Raw genomic sequence first — 24,619 nt, 5'->3', positions numbered from 1 at the left:
ATACTGCTCAGAAGCTTCCAGAAACCAGCTGCAGTCGTTTTATCAGCCCAGTAATTGTCTATTTTGAAAAACCAAAAAACTAATTTTATAAAGTAGCCAGGGTGATGTAGATATATCTATACTCCCTGTTTCCTGGGCAGAACAATGTACTTGTAAAAGCTCTTTTCATATCTTATTTTTTGGAGGTCCTTTGCTGGGTTCTAAAACACTCCAACCCTCAGGTTTACTACTAATGTTTTCCACATAAGCCTCTTATTTTAATCTAATACTATTCCTAACTCCCTAACAAGCCACAAATGGATCATTGAGGTTTTTTTATAAATCAAATGTATTTTTGGTGAACAGATGAATTGTTTCTTCAAATGTTTCCCTCTGTTTCTTTACCACTATACCTTTTAGCCTCATCAGCCAATCGCTGTTAGGAAGCTCTCCCCTCATACCCAATGTTTAAGTTCAAGGTTCTTGGTTGGGACTGGAGTATTTCGCTTTCAAACTTAATGTGGAGTTAAGTTGTAATACAATCAACTTTTCCTATTGAATCTTTTACGCTTGAGGTTATTAATTAACCCTGCCTATTAGATCTAAAATAGCTTTCTCACTAGTTAATGCCACAAAGTATTGTTCCAGGAAACTGTTAAAGGCTATCTACAAACTCATCTTCCAAACTTCCTTCACCAATTATGAAGATTAAGACCCCTCACCTTTTTACATTCCCACATTATTACAGATTCCCTTTGTTTCAGGCCCCAGTTATTTCTTGCTTAATGCACTATCCAGCATCAAACCACCATTCTCTCTTTATGTAGGGTCCTCGTTATCTGAGGGTTACTCATCATGGCTATATGACACTATGATATCACAATGGGGAAAAGTAGAAGAGCTAAGAACTAAGACCCAAGAACTACTCAGCCAGTATGATGATTGAATTTGCACCAGTGGCATTATCAAGCACCAAGCTCTAACCAACTTGAGCTAATTGGCCCTATTACAGCTATTTTAGGGGGCATATAAACTAATCCCACCAGCATATTTTTAACCTTTGTTATTCCTAATCTCCAGTCATTAATTCTGCTTCCTTATCTTCTGAACCAGGATCCTCTCATTACTGTCCTTGTTATCCTTTATTATCAGAACTCTCCCTCGTTTCCCATTCTGTCTATACTTTTGAAATGTTGTGTAACCTGGAATATTTGTTTCCCAAACTTGTAATCATGGCTCTGCAATGATGATTAAATCTAAGCCATTTATCTCTCTGCTGTTAGTTCACCTCTTGTATTGTGAATGCTTTTCGCATGAAAAGCCTTTACTATTATTTGCGTTACACATTACTGTTAAATTCTATCCTTTCCTGTCCCACTCTGCTTGTCTTTACTCAAATCACTGCATTGTTCTAATGTCTCAACTTCTCTTTAGGATTTCCAAATGTCCCTTCGCCTGTCCCCTATTCTCTACCCACCTCCCCACCCTATTTAGTTTAAAACCCTATTCATATGTAACGGTCATGCTAAAAATAAGAGATTATAAAAACTAGTCTTTTACTATCAGACTTTTGGGTGAAAAAGTGTGATACCAGTTTTTCACAAAACTGGTAAGTATCACTTGTCTCTTCTCTATTCACATTTCTCTTTAAAATATTGAAATATAGGCATCACTGGCAAGACCACTTTTACTGTCCATCCCCTGTTGCCCCTAGAATGTGGTGGTGGGGCTTCTTGAATCACTGCATGTAGAAGTTTAACATAACTGCATGACTTGCTAGGCCACTTCAGAGGGCCGTTACCCAGGGTGAGTTTGGAGACATGTATAGATCAACTGCCTAGGTAGGTTTCCTTCCCTAAAGGAAAGTGAACCAGTTGGGTTTTTACAATCCAACAGCTTCTTTTGTCATCTTTACTGATACCAGCTTTTTATTTCCAGCTTTTCTGAACAGAAATTACATACTCAAACCACTGCGATAGGATTTGAATTTCCACCCTTTAGATTTCATCCAGGTTTCTGAATTATGAGTCCAGTAAATTATCCACTACACTGCTGCACCCCAAATTAATTGCTTATTTGGGAACAACCATTAAAGTATAAACTTACATTTGAATAGCTCCTTTCATGATGTTCCAAAGCACATTACATTAATTACTTTTGAAGCGCAGTGACTTTTTAATGCTGATAAGTTTATTGTTTAACAGCCTTTAATTGTATATATTGGAAAAGAGATGGTGAAATGACTCAGGGTTCTAAATTAGGGAGAAAAAACTAATTTGCAGTTACAATCCAATGGCAAAACCAGTCTGCCTGTATTAAAATAGACACAGGGTCTGCTTTCACTAATACAAAAGGCAATACAAACAGGCTGTATAACTCTGTGGTCTGCTGACATTTCTCAAATAGCATGGGTAATAGCAGTAGAACATACAATTTAGTTAAATGCATTAGAAGTGGATGCAACTTGCTCAAAAAACTGGAAGTTTTGGGAATTGTGCACAAACAACTTGAGCAATAAATTTAAGAAATGAATGGCATACTTGAGCAATTAAATATTGTGAACATGCATCAGTTCTTTACAATTGTATGGTAATATAGGTGAAAGGGGACTTATCAAAAAATTGTTTTGTCTACTTGGTTTTCATTTACAAATAGTCATTTGATAGTACAGAACTTGAGTATTGCTTAAAAAAAGACATTTTTGTTGAAGCTTTTCATCTTGCACTCAGGACAATTTGCAAGATTATGAAATGTAAAGGGAACAACACTTACATTGTATAAGAAGAGAGTGCTGATTGGAGAGTGTTGCCTTGGAGAATGCACCAGTTGTTTGAAATTTAAACCAGGTAGCTTGACTCTGGTCAAGGTATTGCCGCAAGGAATGAACCAGCAAATGGCTGTCACTTATGTTGTCCACTTAAGGAAGCCATAGATATTTGTGTTGCAGCACTATATCATGATCGAGACTTATCATTGCATGAATCAGTATTCATTCGAACGTATGAACTCTGCAGCTCATGCAGTTGAGTTCAATTTTAATGACACCATGCATGCCCAAATAGGTGTTGCCATGGGATCCCCTCTCGGTCCAGCTCAAACATCTTTGTTGGGTTCCATGACAAAAGTGTCTCTGATGGAATGACACCTGACAACCTACCCCTTATATATTTATGCAATGTGGATGATTCATCTATTATTTATGTAAGACATGCAGATTTAAATCTTAATTTCCTTATATCTTAATGGGCTCCATCCTGTGCTCAAATTCGCCTGAAATGGAGCAGGCAATTCAACTCCTTTTCCTTGACACCAGTTGAGAAATCTGCCAGGGGGATCCCTACCAAGCCTACCTTCACTGGTCAGTATACACATTGGGATTCTTAGTCCCATGCACTATAAGATTGGCCTTACCGACAACCTTGGAAATAGAGCCATTTACTCACCATGCAAGCATGATGTCGAAATAGAATGCATCAACGGTATCCTGCAGGATAATGGCTACCCTGATGAAATTATTTCACACTGTATATCGCACATGAACGTGCCTAAGGCAGTCACTTTCAGCCCTGAAAAATGCCCAGTTGACCTCATCACCCTGGAATGGCAAGCTATCTCAAATTTGATCAACAATTTAACAGCAGGTTTCACACTGCTACTTTGCACTAGCAACATGAGTGTTATTTGCCACTAACAATGCTGTCATCAAACCAAAAAGAGTAATGTGGTGTATGAATTTCAGTGCCAATGTAATGCTGGGTATGTAGGCCATATGTCCCAAAGACTGGCATATTGTATCAAACAACATGTCCCTTCCACTGTTTGCAACAGACTGTACCCAATCAGCCTGTGCTTGCAAAATTCAAAAGTGTCCAACATTAGATGCAATTTGACAATATTTGCTAAATAATTCTCAAGTGCGCTAAGAATTATGCTGACAACCAATTTAAGATAGTTAGTCAAGCTCGCAGTGTGGTGCATTTGGGTATACTGGAACTTACATGTAATACATAGGGCCCTGTTCTTGGCAGACAAAGAACATATACACACATTGTGCCTGTTTTAGCAAAAAAAAAGTGACAGCCATTTGCTGACTCATTCCTTGGGGCAATGCCTTAACCAGTCAAGCTGCCCGATTTAAATTTCAAACAATGCTTGGCAGTTTAACTGTCAGTTACCATCAACCAGTGCTTTCTCCTTGGCATTGCCTCTACCAGAATCCATCTGCTAACCAATCAACACTCTTCTCATACAGTTTAAATTGTGGTTCCCTTTACATTTAGTATTCTATTCACCTGATTAGTGCAAGATGAAAAGCTTCAACAGCATGTCTCTTTATTCAGCAATTTTCATTTATGTCTTAAGACAATGTAGAATGTCAAACTGTACAATATAAACAGATTTATGTGCATTTCTCTGCACTGAAAGGAGCCAAACTTTTGTGTTCCAGGAGGACTTTGGACTTTTCCAGATTAGAGTTTATCTGGCAACTCAGTGTTGTGAAGTTTTAAAATTAGCGTTTCTGGCAGTTCAACAGAGCTCAGATACTTTCCATAGAGAGAGCAGGAAAATCAGGTCAGGTAAAGCCTTCTAATAACTAATTCAGTAGCAACTTGAATAAATGCCTACCGAATAGTGTTGTTGAAAACAGGCAAAACAAAACTGCATAAACCCATAACCTCCTTTCCATGAAGCAGAGCCCTGCACCACTTAAACTGAGTTTACGCTACTACCCCATTGCCAGCGCCCAATGTTTGTCAAAAAATTATGTTGTATGAACTAGGTAGTTGCATGATATTTATACAACAAACGTACCTGACTGCAGCCAAAGTCACAACAAGGTTATGGGAAGCAGGTACAGCAAATACTATAATACTAAATCACTTCTGGAGTTCTGTTTTTACATGCCATGAGAAGCTCTGATGCTTTGAGGCTATTACCTAGTGAATTTGTGATGAAACTTGGATGAGAAAAAGTACTGACATTTCTTTCTTGTTTCTATGGGAGGTTTTCTGGAAGGAGGGAAATGATTTGTACTTTGAAATTAGGCAGAGCTAGTAGGTACAGAGTTGGCTTTGGTGCACTACCTCAGATCAAAAGGATGTTGCTGGTTGTGTATTTAAAGTCTCTGTTAATTAAAATTCTAAGTTTGAAGAATTAGAACAATTAGTTGAAAAGCTGTACTGTTTTCATAGTTTGCCACTAAATTCCATGGTGGAATCAGGACTTGCTGGTAAAAAGGAACACTTGACAAGATTCATGGAAGTCAGTGCTACCTATAGAACAAGTCAAAATGAGCCATTGCCTTCAGGAATGATGGGGTAAAAAAAAAAGGAAAAAAATGGAATACTATTTTAAAAGAAAAGTCGTACCCTCCTTTGTAACAAGAGACTGCAGTGAACCTATTGATGACAGTTGCTGCCAGTAATGGTTTTTTATTAGTTCCAGCACTGCACTTTAGAAGTGAGTTCAGCTCAAAATAATTCAGACTGAGGTATCTAAGAGGTTTAATCTTGTACAGAGTAGTTTATGTAAAATCAAAATTAACGTGATTTTGCTCACAGCAGGTCACAGAACCACAGAATTGTTACACAGTGCAGAAGAAGGTTATTCTACTCACCATGTCTGCACTGGCTCTCCAAATGAGCATTATGACTCAGTGCTATTCCCCTGCTTTTGCCCATAACCTTGCATATTATTTAAATAGAAACAAACAATCATCTAACACCCCCTTGAATGAACCTGCCTCCACCACACTTCCAGGCAATGCATTCCAGCCCCCAACCACTTGGTGTGGAAAGTGTTTTCTCACATTGCATTTGCTTCTTTTGCAAATTAATTTAAATCTGCACCCTCTCATTCTCGATCCTTTTACGAGCAGGAACACTGCTTATCTACGGTCAAGCCCTCTCATGATTTTGAGTACAACCATCAAATCTCCTCTTAACCTTCTCCTCACCAAGGAGAACACTCTCAACAACTCCAATCTATCTTCATAACTGAAGGTTCTCATCCCTGGAACCATTTTTGTAAACCTCTTCTGCACTCTCTCCAATGCGTTCACATCCTTTCTAAAGTATGGCACCCAGAACTGTATACGATACTTCAGCTGAAGTTTAACTAATGTCCTATTCAAGTTCAGCTTAACCTTTCTCTTGTATTCTATGCCCTATTAATGAAGCTTAGGATTCAGTATGCTTCATTAACTGCTCCCTCCACCTGTCCTGCCACCTTTTTTGACACATGCACCCAAATCTTCTGGTCCTGCACACCCTTCAGTTGTACCCCTTATATTGTATTGTCTCTCCATGTTCTTCCCATCAAAATGAATCACTTCACACTTCTCGGCATTGAACTTTATCTGGCACCTATCTGCCCACTGCACCAACTTGTCTAATCCCTTTTGAAGTTCTACACTGTCCTCACAATTTACAGTGCTTGCTTCCAAGTTTTGGATCATCCGTAAACTTTGAAATTGTCCTCTGCACACCAAGATCATTAATATATATCAGGAAAAGCAAGGATCCCAATACTGACGCCTGGGGAGCACCATTACAAACCTTCCTCCAGACCAAAATATCCATTACTCATTGTTTCCTATTACTCAGCCAATTTTGTATTCACACTGTTACAGACCCTTTTATTCCATGAGCTATAAACTCTCTGAGGTCTGTTATGTGGCACTGTGTCAAATGACTTTTGGAAGTCCATGTAAATCACATCAAACAGCATTATCTTCATCAGCCCTCTGTTACCTCTTCAAAAAAACTCCAGCAAGTTAGTTATACAAGATTTTCCCTGAAATCCATGCTGGCTCTTACTAATTAACCAACATTTTTCTGTGTGACTATTAATTCTATCCTGAATAATTGTTCCCAGAAGCTTCCCCACCAAAGTTAAACTGACTGGTCTGTAATTCCTGGGTTCATCCTTACAACCTTTTTTAAACAATGGCGTAATGTTTGCAATTCTCCAGTCCTCTGGCACCTCCCGAGTCTAGAAAAGACTCAAGATTATAGCCAGTGCCCCTACAATTTTCACCCTCATTTCCTTCAGTATCCTTGGATGCACCTCATCTGGTCCCAGTGGCTTGTCAACTTAAGTACCAACTGTTTATCCAATACCACCTCCTTATCAGTTTTGAACCCTTCTAGTGACACAGTTTCCTCCTCTTGTCACCACGTCCTGGATAGCATTTGCTTCCTTGGTAAAGACAGATACAAAGTATTCATTTAACCCCTCAGCTATGTCCCCTGCCTCCATGTGCAAACCCCCTTTTTGGTCCCTAATCAGCCCTACTCCTCCTCTTACCACCCTTTTATTACTTATGTGCTTATAGAAGACTTTGGGATTCCCCTTTATGTTGGCTGCCAGTCTTGTCTTATAGTCCTCTTTGCTTTGCCACCTCTCCTCTGAACCTTCTGTATTCAGCTTGGTTCTCAATTTCCTTTTTCATCCAGGGAGCTCTGGATTGGTTTGCCCTACCCTTTCCCTTTTGAGGGAATATACCTTGACTGTGGCCAAACCATAGGCTATAGTGTCTATGATTCAATATTAAAGCCAAAATAAATGAGACTTGGCAACAACTAAAACAAAGTTTATTGAATCTGATACTTAAAATTATTTTCTGTGACATAGTTTGACATGAAAAAGGAGAGCAGAAATAGATTCTGTTTCCATTCATGTCTCACTTAAATCTGGTCCTGACACGTAATCAAGATAACATCGAAACTGCAAAAATTGAAGCCTGTAGAGACCAGAAGATATAAAAGATAGTAATTGCTGTTAGTAAAGCTGGGGACAAAAATAATTGACTTCACAACTAAGCTTCAAAAGGAATAAGAAATTAGCTTAATTAAATTAAAATTGATAAAGCTATCAGTTTGAACAAAAACATAACATTTCTAAACAAATGTGTTGCATACCAAGATAAGTTTATATCCAAGAAAAATAAGTAAGTTAAGTAAGCATTCAAAGATGAACGAATCTGGCCAATTCAAATAGGAATATGGAAAAAACAAATAGCATGAAGCCTACAGGGAGAAGGAGGGCAGACAGGAAACTCTGGGAGGAGCATAGGAATTTTCTAAACTAGTTAAAGGAGATATTAAAAATGCGGGAAGCATTAAAAAAAAATTCAAAATGGAAGTTAAATGTATCTACCAATCTATAATTATAGAATAACAGCACAGAAGGCAGCCATCCGGCTGATTGCATCCATGCCAGCTCTCTACAAGAATAGTTCACCTAATCCCGCACAACCCTGCAAATTCTCTTTGACTGATATGGAATGCTATTGAATCCATGTCCTGCTTTTCTGAATCCCCAATTAAAAAGGAATTATACATCTCCTAATGTTTTCCTTTTGAAAACCAGTTTTTCAACATTATCAAATTACACAACATAGGAAACAATATTCAATGGTATTGCTTTTAATTAGGTTTACTGAAATGATTGAACTGACCATTGCTGCAGTCAGCCCTTACGCAATAGTCCAGTGATACTTCTGGATTTTAACATTACATATCAGTAAAAAAAAATTATGCTGTTTTAAAATGCAAATACTATGACTGCAAAAACTAAACAAAAGTGGATCATCAGCATTTTAGTGTTGGTATGGAATGGGTGCAGAATTGTGCACTTAATGATGCATTGATAATATTTATCATGATAGCTGCAGCAGCTTAGAAAGTCCATAAGCCATAGGAGAAGGATTAGGCCATTTGACCATTTCCTGCGAATTACTACCATAAGATTAGCTTTTCTCAAATATTTAAACAAGAAATCTTCTGATTCTGGCTGTAAAGGTGAAATAACAAAATGAATCAATTACTTTGTCATTATGTCTTATAATAACAAACATCAGTCCTGATGCACCCTCCACTTGCTCCCTAATTTTCCTTTCCCTCTACCAACCCCCTGGCTCACTCTTGGGCTTCACAAAAAATGAAAGGAGCGTTTTTATGCTGTTTAAAATCATTCCTCCAGTGTTTCATGCACTACCAATATGTATAAACACATTGCAAATACAACACAGGAACAGATCATTGGGCCCAAGCAGTCTGCCCATTTTTACCCTCTAAGCAAGCAAGTAGTTTGGATATTTATCCACCTTGTTCCCATATCCATTTAAGACTTTTCCTTTATCCACCAATATAATCTGAACTTGAAAATTTAGATAGTTTCTGCCTCAACCAATAACCTACAGCCTTATAACTCTTGAAAGAGTTTCTCCTGCTCACTTTGTAAATATCTTGCATTTAGTTTTGTATCCCCTCTTTCTTGACCCCTTAACTTTTGGAAACAGTTTGCTTCTGTCTTGTCCCATGCTTCCATAATTGTAAAAACTTCTATTATATCTTCCTGGAATCTGTACCCTAAAGATGGGCAATTTTTCAATTCTGTTTCCATTGCCTCATACCAGATAGCATCCTAGTGAATCTGGATTGTACCCTGTAAAGCTTTGATATTCTTCCTGGTGCAGAGCCCAACACTGCGTTCCATACTGAGCTCTTAAGGTTTCACATAGGCTCGTTACCTCTTAGCATTAATACACTATACCTAAAGAAAAAATCTAATTCTCTTAATTTGTTTGCAGTCTTGTATAATGTGTACTTGAGTGCAGGACCCACAAATAGCCAGAGCTTTTATATGCTTCAGTATGAGTCAGCACCTTGAGAAACAAAAATTATGGTGGGAAGTGGTGAATGCAGAGAAAGGTGGCTTGCTGTTGTTTGAAAAGAGAAGTCAGAAAATTGGCTTCACATTTGTTGTACCCTTAAACCAAAATCACTCCTGAGATGCTCAATCAGGCACTGACCCACAACAGTAGCCTTTGCACTGTACTTTTGGTACCAGCAAAAGCCAAAAGTGTAACAGAAGGACAAAAATGTTTCATAAATGTATTAATTGTCTCTCTTCTTCCTTGTTTTTTATTTGAAGAGCATTAACAGGAGCCCACTGTCTGCATCCATTGATCCCATCTACAACTTGCCATAATCAGGAAAAGTACGAGTAGCTTGCCTTGCATGTGAAATTTTCCTCCGTAGGATATGCCTCTTCATTCTATGGAGAGAAAAGCAGAGTTAACATTCAGACCTTTCATCAGAACTGGAGAAAGTTAGAGATGAAATAGGTTTTGAGCAAGTGGATTGGATAAGGACAAAAAGGTCATTCTGTGATAGGATGGAAGGCAGGAGAGATTGAATGACATAAGAGTTAGTATTACGGAGCCAAAGAGAATGGTGATGGGTCAAGAAACAAGATGTGCCTAGGTAGGTGTGCTACTGCCTGAAAGCAAAAATAAGAGAAAAAAACAGAACCTGCTGCTCTCACCGTGCTGAGATTCACTCAGTGCCATGCATCACCACATGAATAATCTTGACCTCCCTCTTCAACAGCTTCATCTCACTCAAAATCATCCTGCTTTGTAATTTAATTTCACCCTTCGACTTCTGACACTTCAACAAGAAACTCCAGGTGTTAAGGATCACAAGCTCCAACAATTCATGAATACCAATGCCCCTCTGGATCTCTTCCCACTCATTTCCCTCACCCCTTGCCATGTAAGATTTCCTACGATTTTCCCCTTGAACAATCTGTCCTTAGGAAAGGACATAGCTTTATCCCCTTACGCACCCACCTTACTGAATTTTGAGCTCAGCAAGACATTGAGCTCTTCTTCCTTCACCTCCATGCCTGTTTCTTTGGCCAGGAGTCAATGGACCCTTTCACCTGTTTCCACTGTTCTCCTTCCATCTGGGCCCTTCTCAATCAGGATAACATCGGATGTCTCCATTTCTCCACTTCCTTCACTCGCTGACCTGTCTCCCTCGGAACCCTTGCTGCACTTTTCTCTCAGGTCTAACCCTGAGATTATCAAACCTACTAAAGGTGGGGCGGGGGTGGGGGGGTGGCGGCAGGGTTGCTCTTGATATCTGGCAAATTGATTTCTACCCTGCAGAGGCTGAACACCAAGTCTGACACTTCTACCTTCCCCTTGACCATGACCTCACCACTGAACATCAAGCTATTGCTTCCAGAACAGTGACTGAACTCATTCCCTCTGGTGATCTTCCCTCCACAGCTTTCCACCTCAGTTCCCCAACCCCATTAAGCTCACTTATACTTCCTTCCCGAGAAGGATAAACAGGACTGTCCTGGTAATCTATCATTTCAGCTTGTACCTATTGCACTGAACTGATTCCTGCCTTGACTCCAATTTTTCCCCCTTGTCCAGTCTCTCCCCCCCCACATCTGTGACTCTTCCAATGCCCTCTGTCACTAAGTTTCCAGTTTCCTAGCTTTAACTGCCTCTTCACCATGGAGGCTCAACTAGTTCCCATTGACCACCCTCCTTTGCCTAGCTGAATTTGTTCTGAATAATTTCTTCTTGAATTCTTCCAAATAAAAAAGGTGTTGCTTAAGAGTACCTATGTACCTAGTTATGAAAATCTTTTTATGGGATAGGTGGAACATTTCTTGTTCAAGTCCTAGTTGGGCCCCTCCCTCAACTCTTTCTGGTGCATCAGTGACTGCATCAGTGTCCTGTTCTCACCCTGAATTGGAAAATTAACTTTACTTCCAATTTCCACCCTTCAGTTCAGTTTCGCATTCCCAGCTCCAACTCTTCCTATCCCTTCCTTGACTTGTGTACATTTTTGACCATAGACTATCAACTAATTCCTTATAAGCCCACTGACTCCTATAGCTACTCAACTGCACTTCCCCACACCCTGCAAGGACTCCATTCCATTCTCCCAGTTCCTCCGGTTCCACCAGATCTGTTCTGATGATACAGCAGCATTTGATATGCCTTTGTTCCTCAAAAGAGGATTCTTCCAGACTGTGGTTGTCAGGCCCTGCAGCTACTGTACTGGAACAGCTAGGCTAGGGGCACAGCAAGTTCTGGAGCACAAGTCTTCAGTACTATTGCTGGAATATTGTCAGAGCCTATAGCCTTTGCAGTATCTGGTGCCTTCAGCCATTTCTTGATATCTCATGGAGTGGATTGAATTTGCTAAATGACTGGCACCCGTGATGCTGGGGTCCTCCACAGGATGCTAGATGGATCATCCACTTAGCACTTCTAGCAGAAGATTGTTGCAAATGCTTCAGCCTTATCTTTCACACTGATGTGTGAGGCTCCCACTCATTGAGGATCAGGATATTTGTGGAGCCTCCTCTAGTGAAATTTTAATTGTTCACCATCATTCATAACTGGATGTGGCAGGACTCCAGAGCTTAGATCTGATCCGTTGGTTGTGGAATCGCTTAGCTCGGCCTATCGCTTGCTGCTTGGCAAGTAGTCCTGCACTGTAGCTTCACTAGGTTGACACCTCATTTTTAGGTATGCCTGGTGCTGCTCCTGGCATTCCCTCTTGCACTCTGAGCCAGGGCTGATCTGGCTGGTGGTAATGGTAAAGTGGGGGATATGTCAGGCCATGAGATTACAGATTGTGGTTGAGTACAGTTCTGCTGCTGCTGATGGCCCACAGTGCCTCATGGACACCCAGTCTGGAGTTGCTAGATCTGTTCAAAATCCATCCCATTTAGCACGGTGGTAGTGCCGTACAACATGGAGGGTATCCTCAATGTGAAGGCAAGACTTCATCTCCACAAGCTCTGTGCAGTGGTCACTCCTGCTGATACTGTCATGGACAGATGCATCTATGGTAGGCAAGTTGGTGAGGATGAGGTCAAGTATGTTTTTCCCTCTTGGTTCCCTCACCACCTGCAGACCCAGTCTAGCAGCTATATCTTCTAGGACTTAGCCAGCTCAGTTTATAGTGTTGCTTCCGAGCCGCTGATAGACATTGAAGTCTGGCACCTAGAGTAAATTCTGCACCCTTGCCACCCTTGGTCCTTCCTCCAAGTGATGTTCAACATAGAGGAGCACTGATTCATCAGCTGAAGGAGGACAGTATGTGGTAATCAGCAGGATGTTTTCTTGTCCATGTTTGACCTGATGCCATGAAACATCATGTGGTTCAGTGTTGATATTGAGGACTCTCAGGGTAATTCCCTCCCAACTGTATACCACTGTACCACCACCACCTCTGCTGGGTCTGTCCTGCCAGTGGGACAGGGCATACCCAAAGATGTTGGTGTCTGGGACATTATAACATATGATTCTGTGAGTATGGCTGTCAGGCTGTTACTTGACTAATCTAAGACAGCTCTTCAAATTTTGGCACAAACACCCAGACATTAGTAAGGAGGACTTTGCAGGGTCGACAGAGCTTTCATTCCTATTTGATGTCATCTAAGTGGTTTGCTAGACCATTTCATAGGGCATTTAAGAGTCAACCACATTGATGAGTCCACTTATCACATTGGGTGTATCTTTGGGCTTAACAGCATTCCTGTTGTTATTCTGCAGGAGTAAAACAGTATTTCAAAAAATTATAGTAATTACAATTTCACCACAAGGGCTAGATAAATAAACAAAACTGAGAATGAATGTAACAAACTTAGTTGAGATCTGGATTTCCGCTTCAACTAACTGTTAAAACATCACCAGCCATTTTACAATGACTTTATAAATCTGCGGGGACAAAGTGTAATGCTGCCCTGCAAGCTTCAAAACCAAGTATCTCTGCTGCTTTTAAGTACAGGATAATTTAAGGGGTAGAATTTTGCCCATGCCCAATCTCATTCAGTATTGATTACAATCATCAAATTTTTATATTAAGTTTTTTTTTAAAAGAAAAAGACCTTGAAATTACATTGGGTGATTATTGGTGGTTAAACACTTGTTGCACGAATTGTGCAGCAACTCTAATGTTGGTTATTTTAAATTGATTATGTCTTCGAAATAGGAATTGCAATAAACTAATATCCAACTAGGGCAATTTCAAGGCATTTTTCTTCCAACTTGAAATTCAGATCAAAAATAGATTCTTCATTTAATCAGTGCTGAAATCTACGGGGCGAAAATTTGGTTGTAGGCTGTTTTGGGATGTATAACCAAAGGAGCACAGGCAGGTATGGACAGAATTAAATTCCAGGTGAGCATGGGGGAGGGGGAAACAACAGGAATTATACTCAGGACCTGTTTGAGATATTCGATACCAGGTCCTCTCCAGCTACTTCACTCTGAACTGAATGCCTGACTTATTTATATGCATGCTAATTTTCCTTCCCTGTAGGGAAGTTCTCTGCTCCGTAGCACTGTACATTATTCCACCTCTGTTGTTAATGGCTGGTGCAATTGAATGATCCAGTTCTGCCAGCATTGTAGTATGATGTAGTTTCCTATTGATAGAGTAGTTGCTGGTGTATAATGTAATTGTGGTCACTAGTGCATTCATATAAAGGTGGATGTCCTAGTAGTAGGAAAGTATCAGTCAAAACTCATTGATGTTTTCAAGCAACAAAAATAGGTTTTAAATTATATAGCAAATAAAGTCAGTTTTAACAGACTCTCATGTCAGTGAGTATTATATGATTCATAGCATATTATATATCATTCATTGCCTATCTAATGTCAATACAGTGCTGGTTTCAGAAAGAATCAATCACAGAATTGTTACAGTGCAGAAGGCAGCCATTCAGCTCATCATGTCAGCACTGGCTCTCCAAATGATCATTTTACCTAGTGTCATTCTTCTGCCTTCTCCCCCTAATCCTGCACATTGTTTGAAAAGAAATAATCATCTAATCCTCTGTGAATGCCTTGATTGAACCAGTTTCCAATACACTCAGGCATTGCATTGCAGACCCTAACCACTCGCTCTGTGGAAAAAAGAATTCTCATATCACTTTTGCTTCTTTTATCAATTACCTTAAAAATATAAAATAGTAAAACATAACCTATATGTGTGGTGGTTTTGTATCATTACATATACTTAAGAGGTTTGACGTAAAATTATGCAGCTGTTTATAGAAGTTTTAATTCCTTGAAATGTGGGAATAAACTCTTGTTTCCACTTGTAGCAGCTATTTAAAGAATCACATGGAGAGAACCGATAATTCCTGCTGTTACAATCTTGTTAACAACCATTAGCATTTTAATCAATCCCAAAACCCAGCAATTAACCAACAGAACTAAGCCACAAGATTTCACATTTAAGAAAAAAATTGATATAGAAATTAAATAAACATGCACCACAGACTTAACATTATACTTTATAAAGACTTATGCTATGAACTTAATCTACTTTTCTCAAGAGTTCCTCATGTTCCAAAATTTTAAATGTTCAATCACTTTTCCTGGGACCAACTCAAAAAGATATCACCACTCTCCAGAATTCATTGATTCTCTTCAGTGTTCCATCTATTCTCCAAAGTACAAAACTTCATCAGGATCCTTCTGTTGGCCTTCAGCTATGCGACCCTTCAATTTCCTACCAACCTCAACTTTGGATTCTACAGCTCCAGCATGGGCTTCCCTGTGACTCCTGTGTAGTGGGAGTAAAACATCAGCAAACATCCATGGTTACCAATAGCCCACTGCTTTGGTTTCAAGCTGCAACCAAGCTCATTACTTCCAGAAATCCAGTTGTAACAAGGTTAACTGCCTTGGTTCTCAGGTCAAAATGCAAGTTAACTACCTTAATTCCAAAAGGTTTCCTTAATTCTGGAAAACCATGCAAATAACTTGCCCTTTACTGGAACAACTGCAAACTTCATGTCTCTAGTTCTTTAGCTAAGTAAGCCCACCTACCGTTTATGATCTTACCTTCCTAGCTATTAACCTTTTAATTGTAATAGACTACAAGCTTGTTTGAATCACATTTACATCAGGTTACTTTAACCAGTTACCCCCATTTCTTCCATAAAACTAAAAGTTATATTCTAAAGCATGAATTATGAACTAGACATTCTGAAAACTGCACAATAAAGGCATCAGTTCAGTGCAAATATACCTCATTTCACAGAGCAATTTCTTAAAGTGAACTAAGAATTTTCCCTGGTCAAAAATGGTATAATACATTGTGCTGCAGAGAGAGGGTTGTAATTTATAACAGAGCAATTTTTGTAAAGGGAAGCAAAAACAATGTTCTGTTCATACCTATTTTGAAATTTGCTTTTTTATTTTTCTCTGCTAGTTGTACGACAAGATCAACACAAAGTCATCACCACAGATTAGGAATCCACCAAGTGATGCTGTCCAGAGAGCCAAAGAGGCAAGTTGCACATCATTTTAGTTATGCTGTAACCGTTTGTGCATTAAATTGGTATTCATATCTTGATCATTCTGAGCCAGTTGGCTCTTGTCATAATAGATAATGCTTGTGGTAACATTGTCACTTGAACTTGAAATTTTGGGCCAATACCTGATCAATAGTCCTATGGTTAGCCTGGTGTAAGTTGGAGACATTATTGAACCATAAATAATTAGTGTATACTCCACAGGTAACTATTGCAGATTCTGCTATATACTATGACCTTGAATTAACTCATGTGTTTTGCTGCAGGTGGCTCTCCAAACAGTCATATCCAATGCCCAGGGTATGGTAGCATATATCTCCTACCAAAATTGGCCACCTTATAGGCCCAGAAACCTTGTACTTTAAGGCTGAAGGAACAAAACAAAGTAATTAGTTTGAAAGTTATGCTTATATATATGTAGTATACTACATATCTTCAAATAACTTTAGAAAAAATACATTTGTTAATGACTGATGGGGAGGCTGATTTCAAACAGGACTATGATGGGGTCAGTACAATTGGTCTCAGTGCCCTGGCTTAGGGAGAGAAAAAAAACCAGCCTGAATAGTTGTTAATTTCTACCCTGTGGTATTGGGAATGTGCATGTGTTATCATTTGGAAACACCATTCAGCTTGGCTCTGTTACCTACAACAATTGCCTGCCAAAACTCATTTCCACATGTGCACCTACAGAATACTCACCAGGGCAACATATCCAATATCTGTTTCTTTTATATAAGTCATAATATTATAAAATCTACAGCTGGTATACAAAATAAATTGATGAAAAACAAGGTCAGCAAAACTTTTCAGACAAAACAGTGACCTTGTAAAAGCTTAATTGAAGCCTTGTTACTCTAAACACTTGAAGTAGCATGTTGTGTTACCCACAATAAGAGGTTGTGGTGGAAGAATTAATCCAGGCAGGTCTCTTGGTTAAAGCTGGTTTATTTCCAAGACAACTCCTCAGTGCTACTAACTTCCACCCAAAGTGTTCCAGCTGTACCTTCTTATTCTATTCATTTGGGATAATTAATGCCCATCACCTATTTAACTACCAATTGGTTTTAACAAGATGATTGCCATATTAACATTGTGTGAACCAAGACAGTCAGCAAGAAATCACAATAACAATGTAGTCAAAACTGGAAAGCCTAATTTCAACTCGAGCTTCCATTGGAATGTGAAATCAACAAATTAGTCAAACAGAATTCTAATAAGCACTTTATTTTTCTGTATAAAACAAGGGAGTACATTGGCAAAAGTATTCTTCATGGATTTTTCTTACCCTTTAACCAGTAATATATACCTATTTGTTTTCCACCTGCTACGAGAAGAACATCTTTCATACCACTATTACAAGATATCTTGTACTAAACTAAGCTGTTCTTACTGATGCAAACAATTCTTGTCCAGTCGGAATGAGGAGCAAATAAAGTAAAGCAATGGATTCTAACAGTAGTAGTACAAATAACACAATGTTAACTCTTACCCCAGAAATCCTGTTTACATTTTTAGCTGTTGCTGCTCCTTGCTCATGCTCCACTCTGACCCATATAAGAGCAGAGAAAATTTTGAAAGAATGTGCTCTCAAAATCTACTCTCAATGCAGGGCCAAAACAGTTCTGCAATGCATGCCAAAACTGTGGAATCCATCTTGTTTATATGGATTCCACTAAAATAACAAAGAAACAGCCCAGTTTTGTATGAGCAATTTTAGATTCCTGATTTGCAGGTTACTATCTGGCTACTGTAACTTCTTCAATAAAATTGGAAACCTATTTAATTATCTTTGCTGATGAAAAATTGCTTTGCTGACCCCATGTGGGAGATCAGAAAATATCTTACATCCTTACCTCAGGGACAATAATTGCCACAACTGACAACTTTGAAGCTACAGCCCTTAAGAAAGTCATCTTTTTGCTGTGTTTTGCCATCCCATACATAATTGCTGCATCAGGTATGAACTTACAGCAATGATTTACTCTTGTAAATCCTCGCCATTGTGAATGATGGCTATCCTGGCAGTGCTACAATGGGACTTTCATTGCAGCACCAGAAGAGTTGCCGGGGGAACTAAAAGGGCAAAAAAGATTAATTAAAAATTAACTTTATGGCCTACCACTATCTTCCAGCAGCTAGTCCCACAGGGCAGAAACAGCGCACAGCAGGAAAACCCATCACAAACTTAGGCAGTGTGCAGGGAAAGGACAGCCAGCAGGGGCAGAGGAAAGAAAATCAAAGTCAGGGTGGTAAGGCAGCAATGGGTATCACAGCTTCATTTTCCTGCAAAGCTTACAGCTGCTTTGCAACAGTGTCATGAAGGAAAATCCAGCTAAGTCATATAAGATTCACTCACCATAAAATAGCTTTGTTTAAAGTTATCTTAAACAAAAATATCTGTGTGCCTTCTATTCCCCCAAACTAGTTTTCAACTTCAGTTTGTGGTATAATTTAATTTTGCAATTTCCTCACATGCAGAGGCTTGCTAAAAATTTGTTGGATCTTGCAGGTGTTGGAAGAGATTTCATGCTATCCAGAAAACAATGATGCAAAGGAATTGAAGTGTATCCTAACACGGCCTCATTTTATGGTAAGTGTTACTCTGTTCTGTTGATCACACTTCAAAATAAAGAAGTAAGATTGTCACCGAATACTATCTAGTTTAAGTAATTTAAGTGACCCACTCACTGGCAATCTGGTAAAGTAGTGAGTGCTTGTTTTTTTTTTATTAATAAAGCACTATGGTTAAGAGGCAAAGGAATGCCCAGAAACTCTTATATTTATTCATTATTCTCCTCCATGTTGTAGAAGAAAAATTATTTAGTTAAATTTTGATTTTCTTTTTCCCCCAAAAGAAGTCAGTTTTGTTGACTGCATGGAATCTGCTTACTCTGAAGAACATTCTGAAGCTCTTTTGTAGGTGAAGTGTGGTAGAATGATTTTAACAAGCTTAAAAACTATTCCAGAGCTGTTAGGAAACTACACTGGAAACCAAGAAATCTTTAGGACATAACAGCTCCCAGGCCAGTTTGAACTTGCTGTTTCTTGATGCCATTGAGATGCAAGGGAACACACCCATTTAAGGCTTAGCAGCAAGAGAGATCCAACTTGGGGTCTCTGTCAAGGTGCTAAGACCTCACGCTAGATACTGATTTCCCCATGGCTAATTTCTAAAATTTTTAAAACTGGACAAAGACTTTAAGAATAGCTGAAGCTATGTCCGTCTGTGACCCTGAACAAAAAAAGCCAACTGGCAGGTTCGAAGAAGCTTATTCCTCCTCATCTCTGCAGAGAACATAACGACCTCATGTGGGCTGCAGAGACCAATTCAAGATAAACTATACACAGGCCATCCACATTTCATAAGCCAGGTCTGGCCAACAGGAGCCAATTCGTCTGCTAGGACATAGAACCCCACAACCTCTCTTTAAGACTTAATGGTTGGAACATTAACAATCTCAGGGACCCAGACAAAGGGATTCACACCCTTTGTCAAAGCCAGAGTGGAGAGGTGGGAATCATGGGACATGACCCCATAGCTGATGAAACCATATTGCCTTTTTGAAGTGCAAACTCAGTCTCCCATTTTTCCCACCTACCTAGCAGCAGCACAGAGAAGGGACTCTGTCAGGCTGAATACCTAGTCGCAACTACACTGTTTCTACTAGATCTTTTTGTACCCCTGCCTACAAGACTGTTTCATCACTGCGTGACTATCTCATTGTGGAAGTCTGCTCTGCTGGAAGAGTGAATTATCCAGCATCAGTTCAGGCTGCTGATCTCTGTAAAGCAGTCCATGCCCAAATGCAGCAAGACCTGGACAATATCTAGGCTTGGGCTGACAAGTGGCAAGTAACTTTCGTGCCACACAAGTGCAATGACCATCTCTAACCAGAGAGAATCTAACCATCGCCCCTTGACGTTTAATGGCATTCCCTTCACTGGATCCCCCAGTATCAACATCCTGGGGGTTACCATTGACCAGAAACAGGAACTGGACTAGCCATTTAAATACTGTGGCTACAAGAATAGATCAGAGGTTATGAATCCTGTGGCGTGTAACTCACCTCCTGACTCCCCAAAGCCTGTCCATCATCTGCAAGGCACAAGTCAGGAGTGTGATGGAATGCTCCCTACTTGCCTGGATGAATGCACCTCCCACAACTTCAAGAAGCTTGACACCATCCAGGACAAAGCACCTGCTTGATTGACACCACATCCACAAATGTTCCCTCCCTCCGCCACCGACCCACAGTAGCAGCAGTGTGTACCACATACAAGAATTCACCAAGGCTTCTTAGACAGAACCTTCCAAACCCAGGACCACTACCATCTAGAAGGACAAGGGCAGCAGACAGATGGGATCACTATCACCTGCAAGTTCCCCTTGAAGCCACTTACCATCCTGACTTGGAAATATATCACTGTTCCTTCACTGTCGCTGGGTCAAAATCCTGGAACTTCCTTCCTAACAGCACTGTGGATGTACCTACACCAAATGAACTGAAGTGGTTCAAGAAGGTACCTCACCACCACCTTCTCAAAGGCAACTAAGGATGGGTAATAAATGCCGGCCTAGCCAGCAATGAATGAATTAAAAGAAAACACCAGTGGGCTTTGATTCTGTGCTCACATGAAACAATTCTTTTCTCTGTGGCCTTTGCCCTGTAAATCTTTCTTTCTCTATTCCTCTTCTACTGTGAAGTAAAAAGGAGGTAACATTGTCACCCTCCACCCATATTTGAGTGAGTGCAAATAAACTAGCCTTCTGAGTTCATCCTATCTTAAGTTTGCCATGGGGTTATTTATAGAAAATTGGATCACACCAAAACTGAGGCATTGGGAAACACACCACCGCCTAGGGAAAGCAAATCAAAATACCTTTCTGTTTACGGATTGACAGTGAGAGGAGAAATCAGGGCTGTTTAAATTAACCCACCTCCTATCCGTAACATATCTCTCCCACTACCAAAGTCGATGTTCTGTTAAATCAAGTAAATCTAAATTCTTCCAAATATAATGAGCACTTTGAATAAAAATCACCTTTCTTAGACTTTCCTGCCCATTTAAGAAGGATAAGCTTTAATTTAAGTAAATCTGCTGTCATTGTTTTCAAATATTCTCATCCCCCCATCCAAGACTCTTTCCCCTGCCCCCCACTTTGATTTCAAGAGAGTAGTACAGCCAGCCACTGTTAGTGCTTTTCTTTGCAGAGGTCACTGTCCAATATAGACTTCCTTGTTGATTTTTATCCTCCCTGGTTTATATTGGAATCACCCTCTCCACAGAGAACTGTCACTGAGATCAGAAACTTATCAAAGTGTGAAATGGAGTAAGCATCTACTTCACTGCCCCAATCTGCAGAATGACCCAACCATGGGTTAATATTTTATGGATATGTCCCTCCAAAAAGCAATAAGATAAAGTGTTGGGGTCTCAAAAGGAAAATCTGTTTTCCAGTCTGCACAGATATTTACACTGAAACTCCATATAGAGGACAAATTTTGTCTGGGAGAAGTGGTTCAAAATTTTCCACCTACTAGTAGGTTTCGCCAGGGAGCAGGATTAACATTGTTCATGGAAAATCTTTAATGCATGGATTCATTAACAGTGATATCAGCATTTGTTGAACTAATTTTGTGGTGTTCTGACTCATGCAGCAAAGTAAGAATTGACTGGTAAAGGATTGAAGTTTGTCCTGGAAACCATCAGTGTCTCTTTATATCTGAAAATGCTCTTCTTTTGAGCATTAACTTGTCACCTGAATAACTTAATGTATAATGGCATTATAAATATGCAAGTAGACTGGGAAAATCAGGTTGGTAGTGAATCCCAAGAAAAGGAATTTGTAGAATGTCTACGAGATGGCTTTTTGGAGCAGCTTGTGGTGGAGCCCACTAGGGAATAGGCAATTCTAGATTTAGTGATGTGTAATGAGGCAGATTTGATAAGGGAGCTTAAGGTGAAGGAATCCTTAGGAGGAAGTGACCATAATATGATAGAATTTACCCTGCAATTTGAGAGGAAAAAGCTGGAATCAGATGTAACGGTATTACAGTTGAATAAAAGCAACTACAGAGGCATGAGGGAGGAGCTGGCCAGAATTGACTGGGAGGTGGGCCTAGCAGGAAAGACAGTGGAACAGCAATGGCATGAGTTTCTAGGAGTAATTTGGGAGACATAGCAAAAATTCATCCCTAGGGAGAAGAAGCATACTAAAGGGAGGACAAGGCAACCGTGTCTGACAAGGGAAGTCAGGGACAGCATAAAATCTAAAGAGAAAGCATACAATGCAGCAAAGAGCAGTGGGAAACCAGGGGATTGGGAAGCCTACAAAGACCAACAGAGGACAATTAAAAAAGAAATAAGGAGGGAGCAGATTAAATATGAGGGTAACCTAGCCAGTAATATAAAAGAAGATTGCAAGAGTTTTTTTTAGATATATAAAGGATAAGAGAGATGCAAAAGTGGACATTGGGCCACTGAAAAATGATGCTGGAGAAGTAGTAGTGAGGAACAAAGAAATGGCGGAGGAACTGAATAGGTACTTTGCGTCAGTCTTCTCGGTGGAAGACACAAGTAACATCCCGAAAGTTCAAGAGAGTCGGGGGGCAGAGGTGAGTATGGTAGCCATTACCAAGGAGAAAGTGCTAGGAAAACTGAAAGGTCTGAAGGTGGATAAATCACCTGGGCCAGATGGATTACACCCCAGATTTCTGAAGGAGATAGCTGAAGAGATGGTGGAGGTGTTAGTGGTGATCTTTCAGGAATCACTAGAGTCAGGGAGGGTCCCAGAGGACTGGAAAATTGCTAATGTAACCCCCCTGTTTAAGAAGGAGTGAGGCAAAAAACGGGAAATTACAGGCCGATTAGCCTGACCTCAGTCATTGGTAAGATTTTAGAGTCCATTATTAAGGATGAGATTTCAGAATACTTGGAAGTGCATGATAAAATCGGGCAAAGTCAGCATGGTTTCATCAAGGGGAGGTCATGCCTGACAAATCTGTTAGAATTCTTTGAGGAGGTAATGAGTAGGTTAGACAAAGGAGAGCCAATTGATGTTATCTACTTGGACTTCCAGAAGGTCTTTGACAAGGTGCCGCACAGGAGGCTGCTCAGTAAGATAAGAGCCTATGGTGTTAGAGGCAAGGTACTAGCATGGATAGAAGATTGGCTGTCTGGCAGGAGGCAGAGAGTGGGGATAAGGGGATCCTTCTCAGGATGGCGGCTGTTGACTAGTGGAGTCCCGCAGAGGTCGGTGTTGGGACCACAACTTTTCACTTTATACATTAATGATCTAGATGAAGGAACTGAGGGTATCCTGGCTAAGTTTGCGGATGATACAAAGATAGATGGAGGGACAGGTAGTATTGAGGAGGCAGGGAGGCTGCAGAAGGATTTGGACAGGTTAGGAGAATGGGCAAAAAAGTGGCAGATGGAATATAACGTGGGGAAGTGAGAGGTCATGCACTTTGGTAGGAAGAATAGAGGCATAGACTATTTTCTAAATGGGGAGAGAATTCAGAAATCTGGAGTGCAAAGGGACTTGGAAGTCCTAGTCCAGGATTCTCTTAAGGTTAACTTGCAGGTTGAGTCGGTAGTTAGGAAGGCAAATGCAATGTTGGCATTTATTTCGAGAGGACTAGAATATAAAAGCAGGGATGTGCTGCTGAGGCTTTATAAGGCTCTGGTCAGACCACATTTAGTATATTGTGAGCCATTTTGGGCCCCGCATCTCGGGAAGGATGTGCTGGCCCTGGAGAGGATCCAGAGGAGGTTCACGAGAACGATCCCAGGAATGAAAGGCTTAACATATGAGGAACGTTTGAGGACTCTGGGTCTATACTCGATGAAGTTTAGAAGGATGAGGGGGGATCTGATTGAAACTTACAGAATACTGAAAGGCCTGGATAGAGTGGACGTGGGGAAGATGTTTCCATTAGTAGGAGACTCTAGGACCCGAGGGCACAGCCTCAGAGTAAAGGGAAGACCTTTTAGAACAGATGAGGAGAAACCTCTTTAGCCAGAGAGTGGTGAATCTGTGGAATTCATTGCCTCAGAAGGCTGTGGCAGCCAGGTCATTGACTGTATTTAAGACCGAGATAGATAGATTCTTGATTGGTAAGGGGATCAAAGGTTACAGGGAGAAGGCGGGAGAATGGGGTTGAAAAACTTATCAGCCATGATTGAATGGTGGAGCAGATTCAATGGGCTGAATGGCCTAATTTCTGCTCCTATGTCTTATGGTCTTCTGGTCTAAATACTAATTGATAGCTACTTTAGAATTTCATAAGTAAATGTTTAATCACAAGCAGCCACAAGTATTGCAGTGGTAACTACATCAATGTGGCTGAGATAACACAGTTGTACCAAAGCAAAGCAAGGGCATTAGGATCATAAAAATGGAGGAGCAGATCACTGGTTTGTTATGGGGCAAATCGCGTAAATGAATTTTCTGTCTTGCTGCAGTTTATGTGCAGAAGGG

General features: G+C 40.1%; 1 protein-coding gene across 7 annotated transcripts in view; it reads left to right on the top strand.

Moving 5' to 3' along the window:
- caska (calcium/calmodulin-dependent serine protein kinase a) overlaps positions 1 to 24,619 on the top strand; it is a 494,230-nt gene that overhangs the window by 390,002 nt on the left and 79,609 nt on the right. For all 7 annotated transcript variants that reach the window (XM_041210838.1, XM_041210837.1, XM_041210836.1 and 4 more), the window contains 2 exons: positions 16,029 to 16,106; positions 18,644 to 18,724. In XM_041210838.1, coding sequence (XP_041066772.1) covers positions 16,029 to 16,106; positions 18,644 to 18,724 — 159 coding nt within the window. The remainder of the gene's footprint in view (positions 1 to 16,028; positions 16,107 to 18,643; positions 18,725 to 24,619) is intronic.

The sequence above is a fragment of the Carcharodon carcharias genome, chromosome 18 (genome assembly GCF_017639515.1).
Source record: "Carcharodon carcharias isolate sCarCar2 chromosome 18, sCarCar2.pri, whole genome shotgun sequence".
In the NCBI taxonomy this organism is placed as follows: domain Eukaryota; kingdom Metazoa; phylum Chordata; class Chondrichthyes; order Lamniformes; family Lamnidae; genus Carcharodon; species Carcharodon carcharias.
This window is presented reverse-complemented; position numbering and strand designations above follow the sequence as displayed.